The sequence below is a fragment of the Rhinopithecus roxellana genome, chromosome 1 (genome assembly GCF_007565055.1).
Source record: "Rhinopithecus roxellana isolate Shanxi Qingling chromosome 1, ASM756505v1, whole genome shotgun sequence".
In the NCBI taxonomy this organism is placed as follows: Eukaryota; Metazoa; Chordata; class Mammalia; order Primates; family Cercopithecidae; genus Rhinopithecus; species Rhinopithecus roxellana.
Genome location: NC_044549.1, coordinates 51,807,943 through 51,827,716, shown reverse-complemented (window position 1 = coordinate 51,827,716; position 19,774 = coordinate 51,807,943). Strand labels below are relative to the sequence as shown.

Below are 19,774 nucleotides of genomic sequence, written 5' to 3'. Positions count from 1 at the left end.
CAGGCAGTAGAAACTACATTTCCCAGAAAGCTTTGCAGTGCGCAGGCGCATCAATGAGGTACTGAAATGTCCCTGACCCGTTTCCAGGTCTCGCCGCGCGCATGCGCAGAAACACTGGGCACACGGGGCGTTAACTGCAGTAAGTCCGTCCTGGTCTTGGAGTCCACGCGGATTTTCGAAGCTGCGGCTGGCAAGAGGCCGCTGGACTCCGCGCTCCAGTCGTCAGCCCACTTCCTAGCTGAACAGCGCGAGGCGGCGGCAGCGAGCCGGGTCCCACCATGGCCGCGAATGTGAGTGTCCCCTGGCCAGCTGGGCCACACCCAGGCTTCTCCATCGCCCTGGGGCTCTTCCCCGGGGGCCTCTGGGTCCGTTTCGCCGTCTGGAGCTCCTCTCTGCGGCTGGGCCCGCATCTCCCTCTGCGCGCCGTGTTGGTGCCTTCGCGAGCTCATCCCTCTGTTAATCTCTCGACCCGTCCAGGCTTCTTTTGTCCGTGTTCTTTGGTCCGCCTAGTCCTCGGCGTTCGTGCGGAGGCGGACTCGGAGGTGTTGCTCCCGCACTACGATCTGCTTGTACGCCTCTCCGCGGCTCCTCCTTGCATTCCCAGTTCCCTCCTGTATGTTGGGGCCCTGAAACCGTCCCAAGGTTGCGCATTATGAGAGCTGGACGGGAGCTCAGAGAGGGGGCCATTCCCTTGGGAGGGAGGAAGACGACCCAGCCCAAGTGGAGCTGTCCAGCAATGGACGGACAGGGCTGTCCTGGCGGGCAGAGAGCTCCCCGCTCTAGGGAGGCTGTGTAAACCGAGGCTGTGATGCTGCAAAAAGCTTAGGCTGGGCTGGGAGCGAAGGAGTTAGGGGGAGAGGGAGCATTTCTCTACTGTCAGGGCCCCTCCTCCTCCTAGCAAGGATTTGGTTGGAGAAGGCCTGGCTGAGGGCTGTTCCTTCAAGGCCTCTTCTCCCTGCAACTAGCCTTTCTCGGGAAACTATTTAAGCCCAACATTCATTCAGCACACCAAGCAGCGCCTCCTACCAGGGCGCTGGGCGTGGGAGAAGCTGGTGACTCACTTCTCCCCTCCTCTGTGAAAGTGCTTCTAGGGCCCGCTTAGGAACCCAGCCAGCCCCAGACACACCCTCCCTCCTGCTTTGGTAGAGTGTCCTAGCAGCTCTCCCCTTGCCTGTCACACCCTATTTCCAGACGCTGCCTCTGTCCCCAAACGTCCTCTCTGCCTCCCACACCCCTTGAGAGGCCAGGGTGTGCATCACCCACAGCCCTAGTACACTCTGTCTCGGATTAGTATCATCTACACTCCCAGGACACTTTGGGCCCACAGGAGGGTTAGAAGCTTTGAATGGTGTACCTAGAAAGGCCTCAGAGGTATTGCGAGAGACTCAGGCTCGGCCAGGAGAGAGGGCAGTCAGGAGACCAGCCTGTTTGTAGTATGTGGACTCTGTCTGCTCCCATCACCACCACCACCATATTTTACAGATGGTGAACTTCCCCAGCAGGGGAAGGCACCTGCCCAAACTCTTGTGGCCGGCTTGGCATGCTGTGACACGGGAACATGCTGCAAAGGGCAGGCTTTGGAGTTAGGGAGACCTGGGGGCAATCCAGATTCTTCCACCCAGTAGCTGTGTGGCTTTCATCTCTCCAGGTTTATGTAGCCTCATGGATCAGTTACTGTGACATTTAAGGGAGACTGCTTAGCACAGTGCCTGGTGTGTCGTAGGTACTTAATACTTGAAAACTAGCCTGTCATTGCAGAGGGGAGCACAGATGGTCCCAGTGAATAGAGATCATCTTGGGTACATTGAGACCTGGCCCCTCACCAAGGAACATACATGCATTTGAGTATCCTCTGCTGCCAAGCATTTGTTGATTCATCCAGTAGCTGGGTACACATTTACAGCAGCCAGTAGGCTGGGTGAGGAAGAAGATAGTGGGATGGAGTAGGGAGGCAACAGAATTCTCAATCAGTATAGCAGCAGCAGTACCTATGGTGAAGGTACTATTCCCTTCTCCACTTTATAAGTGAGTAAACAGAATCAGAGAGGTAGAGCAATTTACCTAGGCTTCACAGCAAGTGATTGGTGAACCTGGGCATCGAACCCAGTTCTGTCCATTTCCAGGGCTTATGTGTCAGCCTCTGTTCCCACCACTCATTGCTCATTTCTTCTGAGTCCTGAGTGCTGGGACTGGGAGGGGATGTGTCACTGGGGATGTCTGTGTGTGTGTGTGTGTGTGTTTATATAATGTGTGTATACATGTAATATATATGTATATATAAATATGTGTGTATATATAGATCCTTTATGATCCTCCATGTTTACTGGGAATTTTGGTTCAGAATATGGGCTGGGTATGTCATGTCACTGCCTACCTCACCCCTCCCCTAGCCTGAGGGGCACCCTCCTGTACCTCTCTTCCTTCCCTCCAAGGCCGTCTTTGAGCCCCTTATCTTGATGCTGGCTGAGGGGAGGCCCAAGAGGAAGTCACGCCTCCTTTTCCTGTTGCTGCCTGCAACTGGCACCCAACATTCAACTCACATTGTAGCCCAAGAGATGGGGAGCACAGACTGGAATAATAGGAGAGTAGTCTCCAGTCTGCCCAGATTTGAATCCTAACTCTTCCTCCTCTTAGAAGCTGTGTGATCTGGGAAGATGACTTATCCCCAAGCCCGATTTTCTTATCAGTGAAATGGGGTCGTTATGGCATCCAGCTCTTTGGGCTTCCTGTGGGCTGGCCTGTGATAGACCGGTGTGTTTGCTATTGTCATCATTATGATGGTCACCTGCCTGCCTGTGGTGATTTCCTCCCCTAATGTTTCCAAATGGTATGGAAAGTCAAGACGACTTCTGGATTCATGGACATCTGGTCACTGGAGGCCTTGGCTGGTGATATTCAAAGACAATCAGAACGTGACATCAGCTTTGTCCAAGCAGAGACTCTGACTCAAATCACTCCTCTGGCCCCCAGTGCCAGGATAGGGCACTGTCTTAGCTGGGCCCCACTTTATATCTTTGTGATTTTTGTCAGCTCACCCCCAGCCTGGTGCCAGCCCAGTATCAGTTGTAGAGAAATCGGGTAACATTCCCACTAGCTAACATGTGTATAGTGCTTACCAAGCCCTCGGCCCTGAGCCCCCCAATAACTATGTTCTTTGCTTCTCACCACAACCCTATGTACAGAGGAAATGGAAAGCACAAAGTGGTGAAATTGCTTTTGCCCAAGACCCTGTAGCTGGTATGTGGCAGAGCATAGATTCAAACCCAGTTCTTCTGGCTCCAGAATCCTGCCCTAGACGATGATGCTTTTGATCAGCAGTGGATGCACCCCAAATCATGCCTGTGTTATTGACCAAAGCCTGATCCACTCACCCTTGAGTTTGAGGCCCACTGTGAACCTGCCCAGAAATGCCTAGCTCCAAGCCCTTTCTTCCTCCATCCCTCCCACAACCCAGCCAAACCAGATAGGCAGCTGCTCCCCCAGGACCACTTCCTACTTCCTTATCACTGCTGACATGGTTCTCCCTTTAGGGATGCTCTTCCCCTAAGGTCTGTCTCTAAGATTCCACTCAAATGCCCCCTCCTCCAGGGAGCCTGCCTTGATACCCCAGCTGGAAGGGGTCACTCCTTGAGCACTGAGTCCACCCCTCTCACAGGACACTCTGTATTGACCTTCTAGTATTGTTTATGGTTGTGACCTCACTGCCCTAAGACTGTCTACTTCTGACCCCACAAGGGCTAGCACTGCCCTCAGAAAGCTCAGCCACTGTTTGCTGAATTTAATTAAAAATACCTCTCTAATAACCTCTTAGTAAAATAGCTTAGCAGTTTCATAAACACACATCTTCTCTGTGAGCCAGCAGTTGTACTCCTAGGTATATTCCTACGGGAGATGAAAGCACACGTCTGCATAAAGGTTCATGTATGAATGTTCACAGCAGCGTTATTCATAATAGCCAAAACCTGGAAGCTGCCAAGATACCCATCCACTGATGAATGATTCAGCACATGGTGGTATAGTCATAAATGGAATACTACTCAGCCCTGAAAAGGAACAAACTCCTGATAAACACCACAACGTGGATGAATTGCAAAAGCAGTGCTCTGAGTCCAAGAAGCTGGGCAGAAAGGAGTTGGTGCCCTGATTCCATTTTTCTCAAGTTCTAGAAGAAACAAAACTAATCTACAGTGGGAGAAATTCAAATTCAGATTCTCCCCATCCCTACCAGTTACCTCTGGTTGGTGGAGAAGGGGAGAGTTGGCAGGAAAGGGGCACAAAGAAACTTTTTGGGGTGATGGAAATATTTTGTACCTAGCCAAACTGCACATTGAGTATCTGTGTGTTTTTACCACATACGGTTAAAACTAAAAACAAAACAAAAAAAAAACTGAGTATAAATAAATAGCAAATTTCATTTATTTTTAAAAAACTAATTTTCCTTCTGTGACTATGTTTCTTTTTCTTCAGTATTCCAGTACCAGTACCCGGAGAGAACATGTCAAAGTTACAACCGGCTCCCAGCCAGGCTTCCTGGAGCGGCTGAGCGAGACCTCGGGTGGGATGGTCGTGGGGCTCATGACCTTCCTGCTCTCCTTCTACCTAATTTTCACCAATGAGGTAAAATGTCTGGGGTCTTCCTGTGTAGAGTGAGAGTCCCCACCATGTCAGAGAGCAAAGGTTATGAACCCAGAGGCTGGATTTGGTAATAAAGGGCCTAGATTTTACAAAAGAGAAAGAAGGATACTGAGTTAATCACAGTTCTTTGCATTGTGATGCATCCCACAGCTGATGTGAGCAGGAAGGGGAGTAGATCAGTTCACACACCTGAAAATCCAGGGCTTAGCACCTGCCTCAGGCATAGTTGGATCCAGGTGTTCATGCTGGGTCACCAGGAGTCTCCATTTCTTCATCTTTAGCCTATTTTTCTCTATTATGGTGTATTTCTTGGGCAGGCACTTCCTCTGTGATGGCAAATGTGGCCCCAGCAACTGGCTTACATCCAACCACTTAGCCCAGGGAAGAGAAAAACCATTTGTTTATCTTCCTTCCTTTCCTTCCCTTCCCTCCCTCCCTCCCTTCTTTCCCTTCCCTCCCTTCCCTCCCTTCCTCCGTTCCTTCCTTCCTTCCTCTTTTTTCTTTTCTTTTCTTTTCTTTCTTTCTTTCTTTCTCTTTCTTTTTCTTTCTTTCTTTTTTCTTTCTTTCTCGCTCTCTCTCTGTCTCTCTTTCTTTTTTTCCTTTTTTTTTAATAAGACCTCATGATGCAACAGCATATTTCTAAATCAATTTAACAACAGTTACAGGGCAATCTCTCAGTGTCCTGGCTTGGCTGTCAGTCCTCTGAATCAGTCTCCGTGGCCAGGGGTCACTCACATGTTCTGATTGGCAAGGTCTGGGTCACATGATTTGAACAGGGGTTCAGATCTACCTAGGTAAACCACATGGACTGAGTAGGGAAGAGGAGAGCCAGGCATGGTGGCTCAGGCCTGTAACCCCAGCACTTTGGGAGGCCAAGGAGGGAGGATCGCTTGAGGCCAGAAGTTCAAAAGCAACCTGGGCAACATAGCAAGACCCCATCTCTACAAAAAATTTAAACATAAAAATAAAATTAAGAAAAAGAAGGCAGAGAAAAATGGGGAGAAAGAGACAGGCAGGCAGAAACATCAGCTGTTCCCACCACTGGGGCAGTGCTAAGACTGGTGGGGGCTAGTGGGAACCAGTGGGGCAGTGGGAAGAAGTCTGCCTGAGAAAGCAGGAATCTGAATTCCAGTCCTTACTCTCCACTTGCTAGACCTCACTTTTCCAACTGTACAGTGGGGAGATGGGTCTCAGTGCTCCCCAAGGCCCCATCCTACCCTGATACTTTGCAACAAGCACAGTCATGTTGAGCCGCCCGAGTTGTTGAAATCCCCACTCCCCTTTGCTCCCAGGGCCGTGCGTTGAAGACAGCAACCTCGTTGGCTGAAGGGCTCTCGCTTGTGGTGTCCCCTGACAGCATCCACAGTGTGGCGCCAGAGAATGAAGGAAGGCTGGTGCACATCATTGGCGCCCTGCGGACATCCAAGGTAGGCTTGGCAGGGGATGCTGACCTGCCAGTGGCTCGGGGCTTATCCTGGATGTTGTCTGGCTGAGGCTTTGAAAGCATGGGCCTTGGAGATGGTCACACATGGGTGTGATTCCCGACTCCACCGCTCAGCAGCTGTGTGGACTTGTCTATCCTGAGTCTCAGTGTCTTCATGTATAAAATGGGGATGGTAATAGTAACAAGCTTGTGGCCAGCCTTCAGGATTTGGTGAGATGAGATAACTAACATCTTGATACAGTGGCTGGCACTCAAGGAGTTGCTCTCATGATTGTGATGACTGTGTGTGACCAGTGCAAGGCCACAAAACTACCCTGGGCACCAGAGCTTTCGTGTTACTTGAACACCCTGTACGCTGTTGGCACCATGCCATTGGGCCATGCAGCCCAGGCCTGTGCTGTGAGAGTCACGGGCGCTATGTGTGAAGAACTTGGGACAGGCAGTGTCCTTGATCCTCCCCTGCAAAGCAGCCTAGGGCTCTCCACCCTTGTCCCCTTCTCTATTTCTTCCTCTTCCAGTCCAGCTTCCCCTCAGCCAGGCTTTCTGGGCTGACATGAATCTTATCTTTTATTTTTTTGGTTTCCTTGATTCTGTTTGAAGCTTTTGTCTGATCCAAACTATGGGGTTCATCTTCCGGCTGTGAAACTACGGAGGCACGTGGAGATGTACCAGTGGGTAGAAACTGAGGAGTCCAGGTGAGGCACCAGGGGCTGAAAACTCTGTTGGGGTAAAGGATGAGTGAGGTGTAGGTGTCAGGATAACATGCAGATACCTTTCATTTTGATGCCTTTGAAATGTAAGGATAACATCTTCCTATCAGAAAAGTGTGAAATTATCCCCAAATTAATAGCCAGTGATTTGAAAGTGGCAAAAATCCAGTGAAGAGTGGCCCCAAGAGGAAAGGGGGATCGAGTCACTCCCACATCTGGGAAGTTCCAGAGATGCACAGGCTTGAAGCATGACTTGGAGCAGGCGTGAAACACTGTCATTGGGATCAGCATGTCACCCCCGAGACCCCACTGCATCTCTGTGTGTTCTGCCTTCCCATCAGCTGTGTTGGTCCCATCTTCTCTCCACTTACAACTTATCATTTCTGACAGGAGTCCCAGGGCAGGTTCTCATTGACCAGGGCTGGGGTCACCTGGAGCTGGGGGTGGGTTCAGCCCCACCTGAATCACATGGACTGTGACCAATGGGTGGGGAGGTGACGGGAGGAGCAGAAGGGCAGCTTCAGGAGGCCCCTGCAGGGCTGTCCCAGAGCACAGGGTGCAACCAGATCTCTGAGCCCAAAGGGCAGGGCTGGGCCCCTTGGTGTAAGGCCAGTGGGGGTAGATTTCAGCTCAGGATGGGAACGCGCTTTTCTCCAGGCAGCGCCTTCGAGGGCGGGAGCTGGCTGGCTGTCAGGAGTGAGTGCCCTATCTTGGGGCTGATGTAGAGAAGGCATCTGCTCCAATCTGGGGAGTCTGCATCTGGTAACCCTGAGGTTGCTTCTGACTCAGATGCTTAGAGGTTAGACTGTCCAGGGCGACGAGGCTAACCCCCATGGCTGCCTTGCTTTCCCTGCAGGGAGTACACTGAGGATGGGCAGGTGAAGAAGGAGACGAGGTACTCCTACAGTGAGTACTGGGCCCCTCACGTGGTCTCTACCCATGGTGGGGGCCCACAGCAGTGGCTGGACAGCAGGGCTGTGGGTTGGGCCATGAGAAGGATTCAGCACCAGGCATCAGAATCCCTGGGTGCCAGTCTTCAGAGTCCTGCTCTCCCAGCCATCCAGTGAGGCTCCCTGACCCACCCCTTTGGCTGGGAGATAGGAGGAACTGGGCTGGTGGGTATCAGCCACGTGCCACTCCTACCCAGGCTCTGAGTTGATTCCTCTCCCCGAGCAGACACTGAATGGAGGTCAGAAATCATCAACAGCAAAAACTTCGACCGAGAGATTGGCCACAAAAACCCCAGGTGAGAGCCAGGCCCCAAGCCTGACTGCAGCCTTGTCTACACTGACAGGTCTCTAGCCTCAGTTTCTTTATCTGAATAACGGGATTGAGTTAATCCTGCTCCATGGGTTGAAAATGTGGGACATGGTTTTGAGACCAAGCCCTGTATTGGGCACCAGGAACACAGAGACCCGTCTCCCCTGACCCCCAACGAGCTCCCCACAAACAAGTCACAAATGAAAGGCCTACGCTAAGCATCTAAGGGGATGTGCACACGGGGACAGGCAAGCATTTTGTTCATGGTTTGCCATGGGTGGGAGGACAATTAGGACAGGCTTTCCAGAGGCAGCAGCATTTGTTGAGGCTTCTCAGGATTTCAGCAGAGGGAGGTTAGCTCCATGGCATGCCAGTGGTGAGGGGGGCATAACACTTGTGTGTGGCTAGAGAGCAGGCCTTGTTCAGCAATGGTCTGGGCTGTGCCAGTAAGATGGTCAGGGGATGGAATGCTCTGGGAGGGGCTAGTGAGGGGTGTAAAGTCCATGCAAGATATATCTGACAGCGGTGGGTGGGGCAGGACAGGCTGGCAGGGGTCTAGGCAGGAGGGTAGGAAGCTCCAGGGAACAGGAGACAGAGTGAGGGCACTCAGCCCGGGGGAGGGGGCACAGGGGCCCTGGGGTGGACAAGAAAAGATGTCTGCTGTGCCTGGGCTAATCTGGACTTGCAGGAACCCCCAGGTGGGGACCCTGCCCAGCACAAACAACCCAAAGGGACCCAGGCAGCTCCCACACTGGTGCCCATCTCTTGACAGCTTCCTCTCTCCCACAGTGCCATGGCAGTGGAGTCATTCACGGCAACAGCCCCCTTTGTCCAAATTGGCAGGTTTTTCCTCTCGCCAGGTAAGTCTCAGACCTCTCCAGAGGAGCTTGTGCCAGAAGCACAAGGCCCCTCCCACGGCCGGAGCTCACGGCACTCAGCCTTCAGATGGCTAAAGGCACAGGATCAGTCTAAACCTTTCCCACCACTATGCTTTGGGCGGCCAGGGGAAGGCGAATCCCCAGGGAGCAAGGGCTGATGTAGAAACCCCCACCCCACTCTATCCTACCAGGTTCCTCTGAAACCTGGGTTGTTCCAGAGAATGACTCAGGCGTGCATCCTCACCCTGCTGCGTACCGGTGTCTGCCTGCCTTCCTCACGCAGTCTCCTTCCTCAAGCAGACTCTGGCTAGTAGTAGACATGGGGCAGCTCAGTGCTCTCAGCCTAGGCCTCCCCCTCTGAGTCCCACCTGTGCCAGGAAGGCACTAGCTCATCACAGGCACCCCCCATTGACTCCAAAGAGAAGCTTGCAAGGGACAAGGTGGCACCATGGGCCGGAGTAACCCTGGGGCTCTGTTCCTGGGCCTGACCCGTGAAGGTGGGAGAAGATACCAAGGGCCCAGATAGCCGTGGGGAGGCTGGGGGATCCTGAGCCTGGCCTGGCCGCCTTCTGTCTGCTTTGTTGCTGGATGGTGCCTGCTGTGCCAGCTGGGCCTGCCCTCAAGTAGCTCTCAACCCAGGAGGCAAGTCAGGCTTGGACATGGATGGCTGTAACCTTGATGGAAGGGAAAAGGGCTAAGGCCACTCCCAGTGCTGTGGTCACTCTGACTTGGTGGGAGAGGGCACAGGGAAAGCTTCCTGGAGGAGATGGTCTAACCCAGGGGAAGCCGTGGACGAGACAGATTCGAAAGAGGCACCGGAGGCGGGAGCCACGTGTGCAGGCTTCAAGGGCGCGGGGGAAGGGGGTCAGGCCAGGGACTTTGCAGATTGAGGTTTTCACCTAGTCCACTGGGTTTCTAACCACTCTGGTCCCCCAGGCCTCATCGACAAAGTCGACAACTTCAAGCCCCTGAGCCTGTCTAAGCTGGAGGACCCTCACGTGGACATCATTCGCCGTGGAGACTTTTTCTACCACAGCGAAAATCCCAAGTATCCGGAGGTACGCGGGGAGGCTTGGGCTTTCCAAATAGGAGGGTCGGGGCCCTAGGATCAGGTTCCTGCACCAGGCAGATTCAGTTCAGTTGCATGCACAGCTGCACTTGGCCAAGTGCAGCTGGAGTGGGAGAGGCCTTCTGGGTGACAGCACAGCCTGGGCACGGGTGTGGAGGTGGGAGAAGAGCCTGAGGGACGTGGCCGAGGCATCCTGGACCTGGGCCCGGGTCAGCTACTCCCTGCCTTACTCTCCCTGCTTCTCTTCCACCCCCAGGTGGGAGACTTGCGCATCTCCTTTTCCTATGCCGGACTGAGCGGCGATGACCCTGACCTGGGCCCGGCTCACATGGTAACCTGGCTTCCCAGGGGCAGACACTAAGTCAGAGCCTCACGACTGCCCCGGACAAAGGCAGCTTCGTCAATGTCAGGAGCACTTGGACTCCCTTTCCCCTGGGGAAAGCACACGCTCGCACGCACTCTCAGCCAGGCATGCTTCTGAGCAGTTTCAGAGCTCCATGTCCCCACAGCCATCCATGGACCCCATGTTAAGAAGGGCAGCTCCAAAGGGGTCTCACAGTCGCGCCTTATGACAGGTGTTCCAGTCACATGCAGACCCTCTCCTCAAGCCCATTTTGATCTGTCAGTAATTAGTTTTGCGTTCCTGGCCTGTGTGCAGTCCCGCCCCAGCCCCTGCTCTGCCCGCAGCCCAAGGTACTGCCTGGAGCTTTGAATGCAGCAGCTCAGCCAGAGCTGCAGGGGCTGATGCACCCCAGGTGGACATATAGAGAGAGAAGCCCCAGGGTCTCTGTGCTCTCATTTCCCTGGCTGGCACCCAGTCCCGGGAGGGTTGGCCATGGCTCTTGGGGGCGTGTCTCCTGCTGGTCACCCCTCGGCTCTAACGCCAAGTCCTCTGTCCAGGTCACTGTGATTGCCCGACAGCGGGGTGACCAGCTAGTCCCATTCTCCACCAAGTCTGGGGATACCTTACTGCTCCTGCACCATGGGGACTTCTCCGCAGAGGTGAGTGCTGTGCCCCACTCGTACGGTGGGGGAACAAGCATGTCCTTCCTTCCTTCTAGTGGTTATTTAATAAGATCACACTACCAGGGGTCATAGCCAGTGAATGAGGCAAGAAGAAGAAATAGTGGAATTTTGAGTATCCCTCATCAAAGTGTTTGACCAGGAGTGTTTCAGATTCCAGATTTTTTTGGATTTGCAGATATTTGTATATACATAATGAGATCTTTTGGGGATGAGATCCAAGTCTAAACACAGAATCTATTTATGTTTCATGTATACTTTGTACACATCGCCTGAAGGTGATTTTATACAATGCAACCCGTCACATATGGTCAAGTGTGGGATTTCCACTTGTGGTGTCATTTTGGTATTCAGAAAGTTTTGGATTTTGGAGCATTTCAGCGTTTGGGTTTTTGGACTGGGGATGCTGAGTCTGTCATGAACCCTCAGTGTGCAGGACTGTGCTAGGCACTAAACTCACTCTGCCTCACAGACTGTCCAGTAGAGGAGTGAGAGTGACAGAAGCTCGTAAGTACTGATGCATTGTGCCGAGTGTTGGAAAGAGAACAGGTGCTCTGATACCAGTGGACATCAGAATAGGACATCCATTTCTACAGTGATCAAGCAGGGCCTCTGACAAGTGAGTTTTGCTGACGAGAAGGGGTTAACCCTGGAAGAATTAGTGGTCAGTCAGTAGTTCCAGCAAGAACAGCCCAGTCCGGGCACAAAAGGGTTCACCTTTTCAGGGGGCACCCAGAGTGCCGTGGCCACAGCCCAGAGCAGGGAGAGGGAGTGGGTGGGGGGGCTCCACCATGGTCTGTGTCCTTCCAGAACATCAGGAGGGCAGGGAAGGGTTTTGGGCCTCAGCTACCTGAGTATCCCTCTCCCATTGTATTTACACTGGGAGGGCTATATCTCCCCCGGGTCCCAAGGAGAAGGGGTGCCAAGATGTGCTGATTAGTTCAGTTCTATGCCTTAAAAGTTAGCCTGTCTTCTCTAGGCAGGCAATCCTTCTTTGCAGCAGAAAAATCGAGTCTTTAGTTTTTCTGTTGTTGATGAACACAGATATCCCTGGTGGGGCACTCTATACCTGCCTTAACCAGGACTGCTGGAGTTTTCATGCCAGAAGGGTGAGAAAGGGGCAAGGCAGCAGCCAGGCATCAGGGGTTAGCTGTGACCTTTTGTTCCTGTTATTAGATCGTCAGCAGCCATCTGTCCCCTTAACCTCCAGCCCGTGGTGGTGCTTGGGCCTCACCCACTCCTGCTACGTGGCCAGGGCTAGGTTGTGGTCAGGCTGTTGCCCAGGAGCCCAGTTACCAACCTCAGGGTAGGGCTGCCACCTCCCAGCCTAAAAGGCCATGAGTCACCCTTCACCAGCAGCTGAGGGTCCCCAGCGAGTTTCTAAAATTAGGAGGCCCAGTCCAGGCCTTGCTCTCTCTCCCAGGGCTGAGGCCCAGCTCACAGAGCCACCCCTCCAGAGAGGAGTGGATAGGGCCCATGGCTTAGGTAATGCCCCAGAAAGGAAGGCCTTGCAGTACAGATGCTCAGGCGGCCTCCTCACCCCGGGACCTCCTGCTGCTTAGCATCCCAAAGCCCTGTCTTCCCCCAGCCTGGACCCCACCCCCACACAAGGTCTGGGGTCTCTGCCAAGTGGAAGAAAAGGCCCAGAGCCAGGCAGACAGCTCAGGACAAAAATCAGGATGCCCCGATTCCAGTCCCAGGGGCAGGAGAGTACAGCTGCCCAAGCAGGCACACTGCAGACGGCCCTGGCGCTGCCTCCCACCTGCTACAGGACCTTGAGCTGGTGCTGATCTCTCAGCCTGTTTCCTCATTCGTGAAGGGGAAAATGTTTAAGTACTATTAGTAATAGTCACATCATCCCTAACTGGTTTGGTTGTTGAGGATTATTCATTCATTCAGAAAGTTTTCATTGAACACCAGGTACTTCACAGACATGCTCCCTGCTCTTGGAAATGTAGGGTTTAGTTAACTGCTTGAGGTGAGACCTTGGGCACATGACTTATGTGCCCTCTCAGAGCCTGTTTCCTCATCTGTAAATTGGAGGTAAGTATTCCTACCTCACTGAGTGAATCTGAGAATTAAATAATACTTGTAAAACGCTTCGGACAGTATCAAATAAGGATCAGTGTGACCTGTTTTTGTTATGGACTCAGAGAGGGCCTGATTCAGATTAGAGGGTCAAGGAAAGCCCTCTGAAGAAGTGGGGTTTGAGCAAAGCTGGAAGACTATGTAGGAAGCTGGCCAGGCATGACTGCAGGCAATCGCTGTAGGCAGAGCAAACCTATGCACAGATAGAGGCGAGAGGACACTCGACCTGGACTGGGGACAGCAGCCAGCAGGGTCAGAGCACCAGCAGCAGGGTTGGTGTTGGGGGGATGTGGCAGGGCTCTGGCAGGTGGCTGTGTGGAGAACATGGAGTGGGGTGATAGAAGCAGGGCCAGTGAGGCTCCTGCAGGCAGACGGTGGCGAGAGACTCGGGAATATGTGGCCTGGACTGGATAGGGTGGTAGGGGAGGAGCGGGCCATGTCTTTCCCCTAGATGTGAGTGTGTGGGTAGGTGTGCCATGTGCTGAGATGGAGAAGGCGCCAGTGTCAGCGCTGGACAGGCCGAGATGTCAAGTGGAAATGTTGAGGAGGTGGTGGGAGCCGCAGGTTTGTGAGGCCCAGGAGAGGGCCAGAGCTCCAGCTTTAAATTGGAGGGTCACAGCGTATGGAGGCCAAGGAAGCAGATGGGATGTCCAGGGAGAGAGTATGGACTGAAGCAGCTAAAGAATTGCAGCGTCTAACAGGAAGAGGGGCAGCGACAGCGATGGAGCCTGAGAAGGCGGGTGCGGTGTCCCAGGCCATGTGCAGAGGGTCCGCAATTAAACAGATCACACACATAGCACAGAGCATGCTGCCCAGCAGGCACGCTCAGACCTGCTCAGGGGTGGTGGGGAGGGTCCCACTTATTCCAGGTGAGACCGTGGGCTGAGGGCTCCAAGTGCTGGCAGCCTCTGATCTGAGGAGGGCCCGTACCTTCCACAGAGATCTCATGCCTTGCCCTGTGCTCTGCCAGATGGGCAGAATGACTTAGCCCTATAGGAGGCTTGCCCCACCTCCCTCTGGCCTGTTTGGAAATGGCCAACAGCTCCCGAGTTGGTCCAGCCCCCTCAGCACCTGCCCTGCTGACTGGGTACACCGCTGGCCCTCAGCATCCTGACCTGCCCCACCTTGTCCTGCAGGAGGTGTTTCATAGAGAACTAAGGAGCAACTCCATGAAGACCTGGGGCCTGCGGGCAGCTGGCTGGATGGCCATGTTCATGGGCCTCAACCTTATGACACGGATCCTCTACACCCTGGGTAGGTGTCAGGGTGGGTCACTGCCCTCCCTCCTGCACCCCCACGGGCCTCCTGTTGCATCATCTCAGCCCTTCCAGCCTGATGGGATGGCCCCTGCGCAGAGACCAAGTATTTGGCTCATCTCTGTGTCCCCGCTCCATAGCCTTGGGATGAGGGAGCAGAGGCAGGCAGGCTGAGGGCAGGAGCTGCCAGGGGCGAGGCTGGGTGGGGTTGACTCTGGGGCACTGGTCTCACTCCACAGCCTGAAGGTTCTTCCATCCACTGGCTTGCTCATTTGCTCATTCCTTTGATCCACAATTGAATACCACATGGGAGCCTGCCAGACCTGCATTTGAAATCTGTCACGTCCAAGCTCTGGATGCTTGACCATTCCCTTCCCACCTCAGCTTCAGTCACCTCACCCCTCACATGCAGAGTTTTATGAAATGTGGCAAATAGGAAACACCTAAAACTATCATTCTTCCTTCCTCACTCCAAAACCTGGGCTAGATTTGGGCAGTCAGCAAGTCCGGAGCATGAAGGAGAGTTCTGGGCCGCTCCTTGGCCTGAGGTTGGCACCAGCGAGCTCAGGAGTCCTGTGGCCCAGCGTGTTCGGGATCTGAGTGCCCAGGGTGACTAAGTACGTTCTGGGCCCAGGAGGATGGGGTTCCTCAGAGGACTCTCCATCCAAGCCTTTCCCTGGTGTGTGTCCCTTCCAGTCACATGTTTGGGTCACGCCTTTTCTGGGTGCCAACAGAAACCTCTTTCCCACTCAAGATGCACAAGTCAGAAGAGGTCTGGCTGCACATCTCGGGCTGTCTGAGCTGGGGGGACCACCTCCTTTGTTTACAGTTCGGAAAACAGGCTCGGGAAGTGAAGGACTCTCCTTGAGCCTTTCTTTGGACAGCTGAATTGTGCTCAGAAAGACCAGTGACATGGTGGGCACATTAGGGAGACATCAGCATTTAAACGGAATCCTCTTTCTTGCCTGTGTGACCTTGGGCAGACCAGTTCCCTTCTGGAGCCTTGGTTTCCTCGTGTCTGTCTCAGTGGCCCTTCTTTGGATCTCTGACGTCTGTGATCCCAATTCACTCTATGTCTGGAATGAGCCAGACTCAGGACAGACTTAGAGCGTGGAGGGACCCCCAGGGTGGGTAGGGGTGAGTCGGGAGTGCAGCAGGGAAGCACACACTGCCCCATGTGTTTGATAAATACTGACTGCCATGTGTAAGACTCCACAGCAAGGGAGACAGACAAGGATTAGAGCAGTGGCTCAGAGCCCAGGCTCTGGGCCCAGACAGTCTTGAGTTCAAATCCTGGTTCTGGCACTTTCTAACAGGAGGACTTGGGGTGAGTTTCTTAATTTCCTGAGCCTCAGTGACCCTGTGGGTAAAATGGAGTTAAGAAGAGTACCTACCTTACGGGGTGGGCATGAGCGCTTCATGAGATGGTGCACATGGTATCTAACACATAGGCAACATTCAGAAACATGAACTTGGCTTATAAGGGCTGAGTAGCAGTGCTGTATGGAACAGACCAGGATGAGGCCAGGTGGTGGCTTCCAGGGTGTGCTGCAGGCATGGGGCACCAGGGGTTGCTCTGCAAACCCAGTGATTCCAGACCACTGGTGGCCTGGGAACTGAGCGAAGATTCCCTGAGTGGACATCAGCTATGGAATGCCAACCTGGAGAGGTCATATGAGGCAAGAATAGGGTAATTCCTTACTAATTTAGCTGCATTCTGGGCTTTCTCCTATTGGATCAATAGTCTGTGAGATTCTTGAGGAGAGGCCAATGCTTAGGCTAATTTATTTCCTCTAGTACCTGCCAGTTCAGTGCTGGGCACATAAATAATCAGTAACATCCTGCTGCATGAATGAACCAACACCTCTAGGAATGGCTGAGAGGCCCAAATAGGCACTTACAGGAGGCTCCATCCACAGCCTCTTGTATAAGTGTGCAGGACCCAGGGTATTTCCAGCATTACAGGCAAATGTATTTATACTGGCCTCAGACTACTCTCCACATATAGTATTAACGTTTACAAAGCACTGCCACGTCCTCTCCCCTGGAGCAGGGTAGAGTGGATGGCTCAATGTGCCCAGCCACGCAGCTCATAGCAGAGGCTCCTGTGCTCCCTTAGCTCTCAGAACGAGGCTCCTTGCCTTCCACCCCACTGACCCTCTCCCCTCCTCACGCATGTAGCAACAGGTGCCCATCCTCACCTAGGGACAGGAGCGATCTGCTGAGCTGTTGAGGTGTAGAGCGGGTGGCACCTCATCACCTTTCTCCTTTCCACAGTGGACTGGTTTCCTGTCTTTCGAGACCTGGTCAATATTGGCCTGAAAGCCTTTGCCTTCTGCATGGCCACCTCGCTGACCCTGCTGACCGTGGCGGCTGGCTGGCTCTTCTACCGGCCCCTATGGGCCCTCCTCATTGCCGGCCTTGCGCTGGTGCCCATCATTGTTGCTCGGACACGGGTGCCGGCCAAAAAGTTGGAGTGAAAAGACCCTGGCACCCATCCGACACCTGCGTGAGCCCTAGGATCCAGGTCGTCCCTCACCTCTGACCCAGCTCCATGCCAGAGCAGGAGCTCCTGTTGGTTTTGGACTCTGCACCCTCTCTCCTCTTCAGGGGCCAGACTTGGCAGCATGAGCGCTGGGTTGGTGTTCACCAGCTCATGTCTTCCCCACACCTCTTCTTGCCAGTAAGCAGCTTTGGTGGTCAGCAGCAGCTCACGAATGGCCACCTGACAGCTTCTCCTGCTGTTCCTTCCTCTCTCTTGGACTGAGTGCGTACAGCCGGCCACTCAGCCCACTGACACCTGACGACGCAGACACGCTGTATGGAGGCCTGCTGATAAAGGGCTCAGCCTTGCCGCGTGCTGCTTCTCATGACTGCACACAAGTGCCAGACTTTGCCGCCACCACCACCAAGCACTTCTGTGATCCTGAAGGGCGGCCGTTAGTCATTACTGCTGAGTCCTGGGTCACCAGCAGACACACTGGGCATGGACCCCGCAAAGCAGGCACACCCAGAACAGTCTGTGGCTGGAACCTGGTTTGGTGTTTAAAAGAGAAGAAACACTGAAGATGTCGTGAGGAGAAAAGCTGGACGTACGTTGGGCTTCACACTTATCTTATGGCTTGGTAGAATCTTTGTAGTGTGTGGGATGTCTGAAGGCCCTATTTAAGGTTTTCTTCATTACTTTGCTGCTTTGTATGTACTTTTCTACCCCAAGAGGAAGTTTTCTGAAATAAGATTTAAAAACAACAACAAAAAAACACTTGAATGATTAATATTTCAGACTGTTACAGGAAACACTCTTTAGTCTGTCAATTGAATTCAGAGCACCGAAAGGTGTTAAATTGGGTATGTGGTTTGACTGATAAAAAGTTACCTCTCAGTATTCTGTGTCACTGAGAAGCTTTACAACGGATGCTTTTGAAACAAGTATTAGCAAAAGGATTTGTTTTCACTCTGGGAGGAGAGGGTGGAGAAAGCACCTACTTTCATCCTCTGGCATCAGAAACTCCCCTATGCACTTGAAGATGGTTTAAAAGATTAAAGAAAAGATTTAGAGAAAAGGTTGGAAGCTTTATACTAAATGGGCACCTTCATGGTGACCCCCAGTCAACCACAATCAAGAACTGAGGCCTGAGGCTTGCTGTACAGTGCCCATGCCTGCCTGGCTGCTTTCACCCGGGAGTGCTTTCGACGTGGGCACCTGGGCCTCCTATGGCTGCTTCTGACTGGTTCTTTCATGTGTTGTGTCCATAGCTTTAGTCCTCCTAAATAAGATCCACCCACACCTAAGTCACAAAATTTCTGAGTTCCCCAACTACTCTCACACCCTTTTAAAGTATGTTGTAACCAAGATGCCTTAAATGATTCTTTGTATACCCTTTCTGTCATATTCAGAAACCGTTTTGTGCCTGCTGGGAGTAATTCCTTTAGCAACTAAGTATCTGGTAGCTGAATAAGGGGTCAGAACTTCTGAAACCAGTGATCTGTAATCATCTCTACTGGCCTGGGTTGCCTGTGCTATAAATGAGTTTCTTCACAAGAAAAACACAGCCAGCCCAAGATGACTTATCTGGGTTTAGGATACAGTAGTATTCACTAACTGCTTATTACGTGAGCAGTATTACATGAGCAATTTCATCGAATCTCCAAACTCTTAAAGGATGCTTTTGGAAAACACGCAGTATACTTAGATGATGACTAAATGCAAAATCTTTGGGCTTTGGTTTAATTTTTTTCTAATAAGGATTTTAAATTACTGCCAACTTCAAAAGTGTTCTTAAAGAGAAAAATAATGTTAAGAAAAATTTGAAAGCTTTGGAAGACCAAATTTGTAATATCATTGTATTTTTGGTTAAAAATTTTGAAATAAATTTCTAAATATCTTCTGGTGTGGGATTTTGACAAACATCCTGTTTTTAGTTTCAGGGTTTTTTTTTTTTGGCATTCTTTCTGAAATTTCTATAAAGAATTCAGCCATAGGATTTATTGAGAACTGAATTTTGTGGAAATTGGAGCTTTTAGTGGTTAAAATAATTTTTTTTTTAAGGGCAACTCAGTATCTCTAGCACTCAGAAGCCTTCCATACTGAAGCCCACTTTGTTTTGGCTTGATTTAAAATGAATGACTCAGGCTTCATCCATCTTCAGAATGTGCTAGAAGAAGTGGAAGGGGCAGCAGTGTGCTCCACTGCCAAAGGCATCCTGAGTTGGCATGCAGACCTGCGTTCTGAGCCAAAGATTGCTACATACTGGCTGTGATGTTGGGCAAATCAAAGATCTGAGTCTGTTCCCTCAACAATACAATGGGAACAACACTTGTCCACCTCACAAGGTTGTTGTGAGGGCCAAATGAGACAAAGCCAATAGAATACCTGACACATGCGGCATTCATTTTTCCTTCATTTTGCTTCCTGTTCTGAAGGAAGGCTGCTAACTGCCCACTCTGATGCTAGCAGTTTGAGTGCTTTATTTTTTACAAGCAGGTGAGTGGTAACTTTCCCAAACCTACTCTTCTGTTTCTCAGAACCTACTATTTCATTTCCATAATGCCTCCTAGTAGCTGACATATGCCTGAAGTTATTTCTGCAGAGACATGGCAATGCCATCATCCACAACTCCAGAAAGACAAGCGTGGTGGTGCATGCCTGTGGTCCCAGCTACTCAGGAGGCTGAGGTGAGAGGATTGCTTGAGGCCTGGAGGGGGAGGCTGCAGTCAGCTGAGATCACACCAGTGCATTCCAGCCTGCGCAACACAGTGGAACCCTATCTCAAAAAATAATTTAAAAAAAAATAACAGAAAACAAGTTGCCTCTAGGAGGGCTGAGCTCTGGTGAGGAAGTCTGAGACTAGTTTCCATAGCAACCCCAGTCTGTTTCTCAACAAGAGGTTCCAGCCAGCCTCTTGCCACAT

At 52.1% G+C, this 19,774-nt stretch overlaps 1 protein-coding gene across 1 annotated transcript; it reads left to right on the top strand.

The window, feature by feature from the left end:
• Positions 1-31: 31 nt before the first annotated feature.
• TMEM43 (transmembrane protein 43) lies at positions 32-18,745 on the top strand. The gene is made up of 12 exons (XM_010384476.2): positions 32-290; positions 4,468-4,617; positions 5,928-6,062; positions 6,680-6,774; positions 7,646-7,695; positions 7,966-8,035; positions 8,839-8,909; positions 9,864-9,985; positions 10,253-10,327; positions 10,897-10,998; positions 14,244-14,361; positions 16,641-18,745. Exons 1-12 carry the CDS (start codon positions 279-281, stop codon positions 16,841-16,843), a joined length of 1,203 nt encoding a protein of 400 aa, XP_010382778.1. The 5' UTR covers positions 32-278; the 3' UTR covers positions 16,844-18,745.
• The last annotated feature ends 1,029 nt before the right edge of the window (positions 18,746-19,774 follow it).

Bases quoted from the DNA above. Each gene is read 5' to 3' on its own strand.
- TMEM43 (XM_010384476.2), top strand. The intron at 6,775-7,645 runs GTGAGGCACCAG...CTTTCCCTGCAG, and splicing joins GTAGAAACTGAGGAGTCCAG to GGAGTACACTGAGGATGGGC. The intron at 8,910-9,863 runs GTAAGTCTCAGA...CTGGTCCCCCAG, and splicing joins CAGGTTTTTCCTCTCGCCAG to GCCTCATCGACAAAGTCGAC.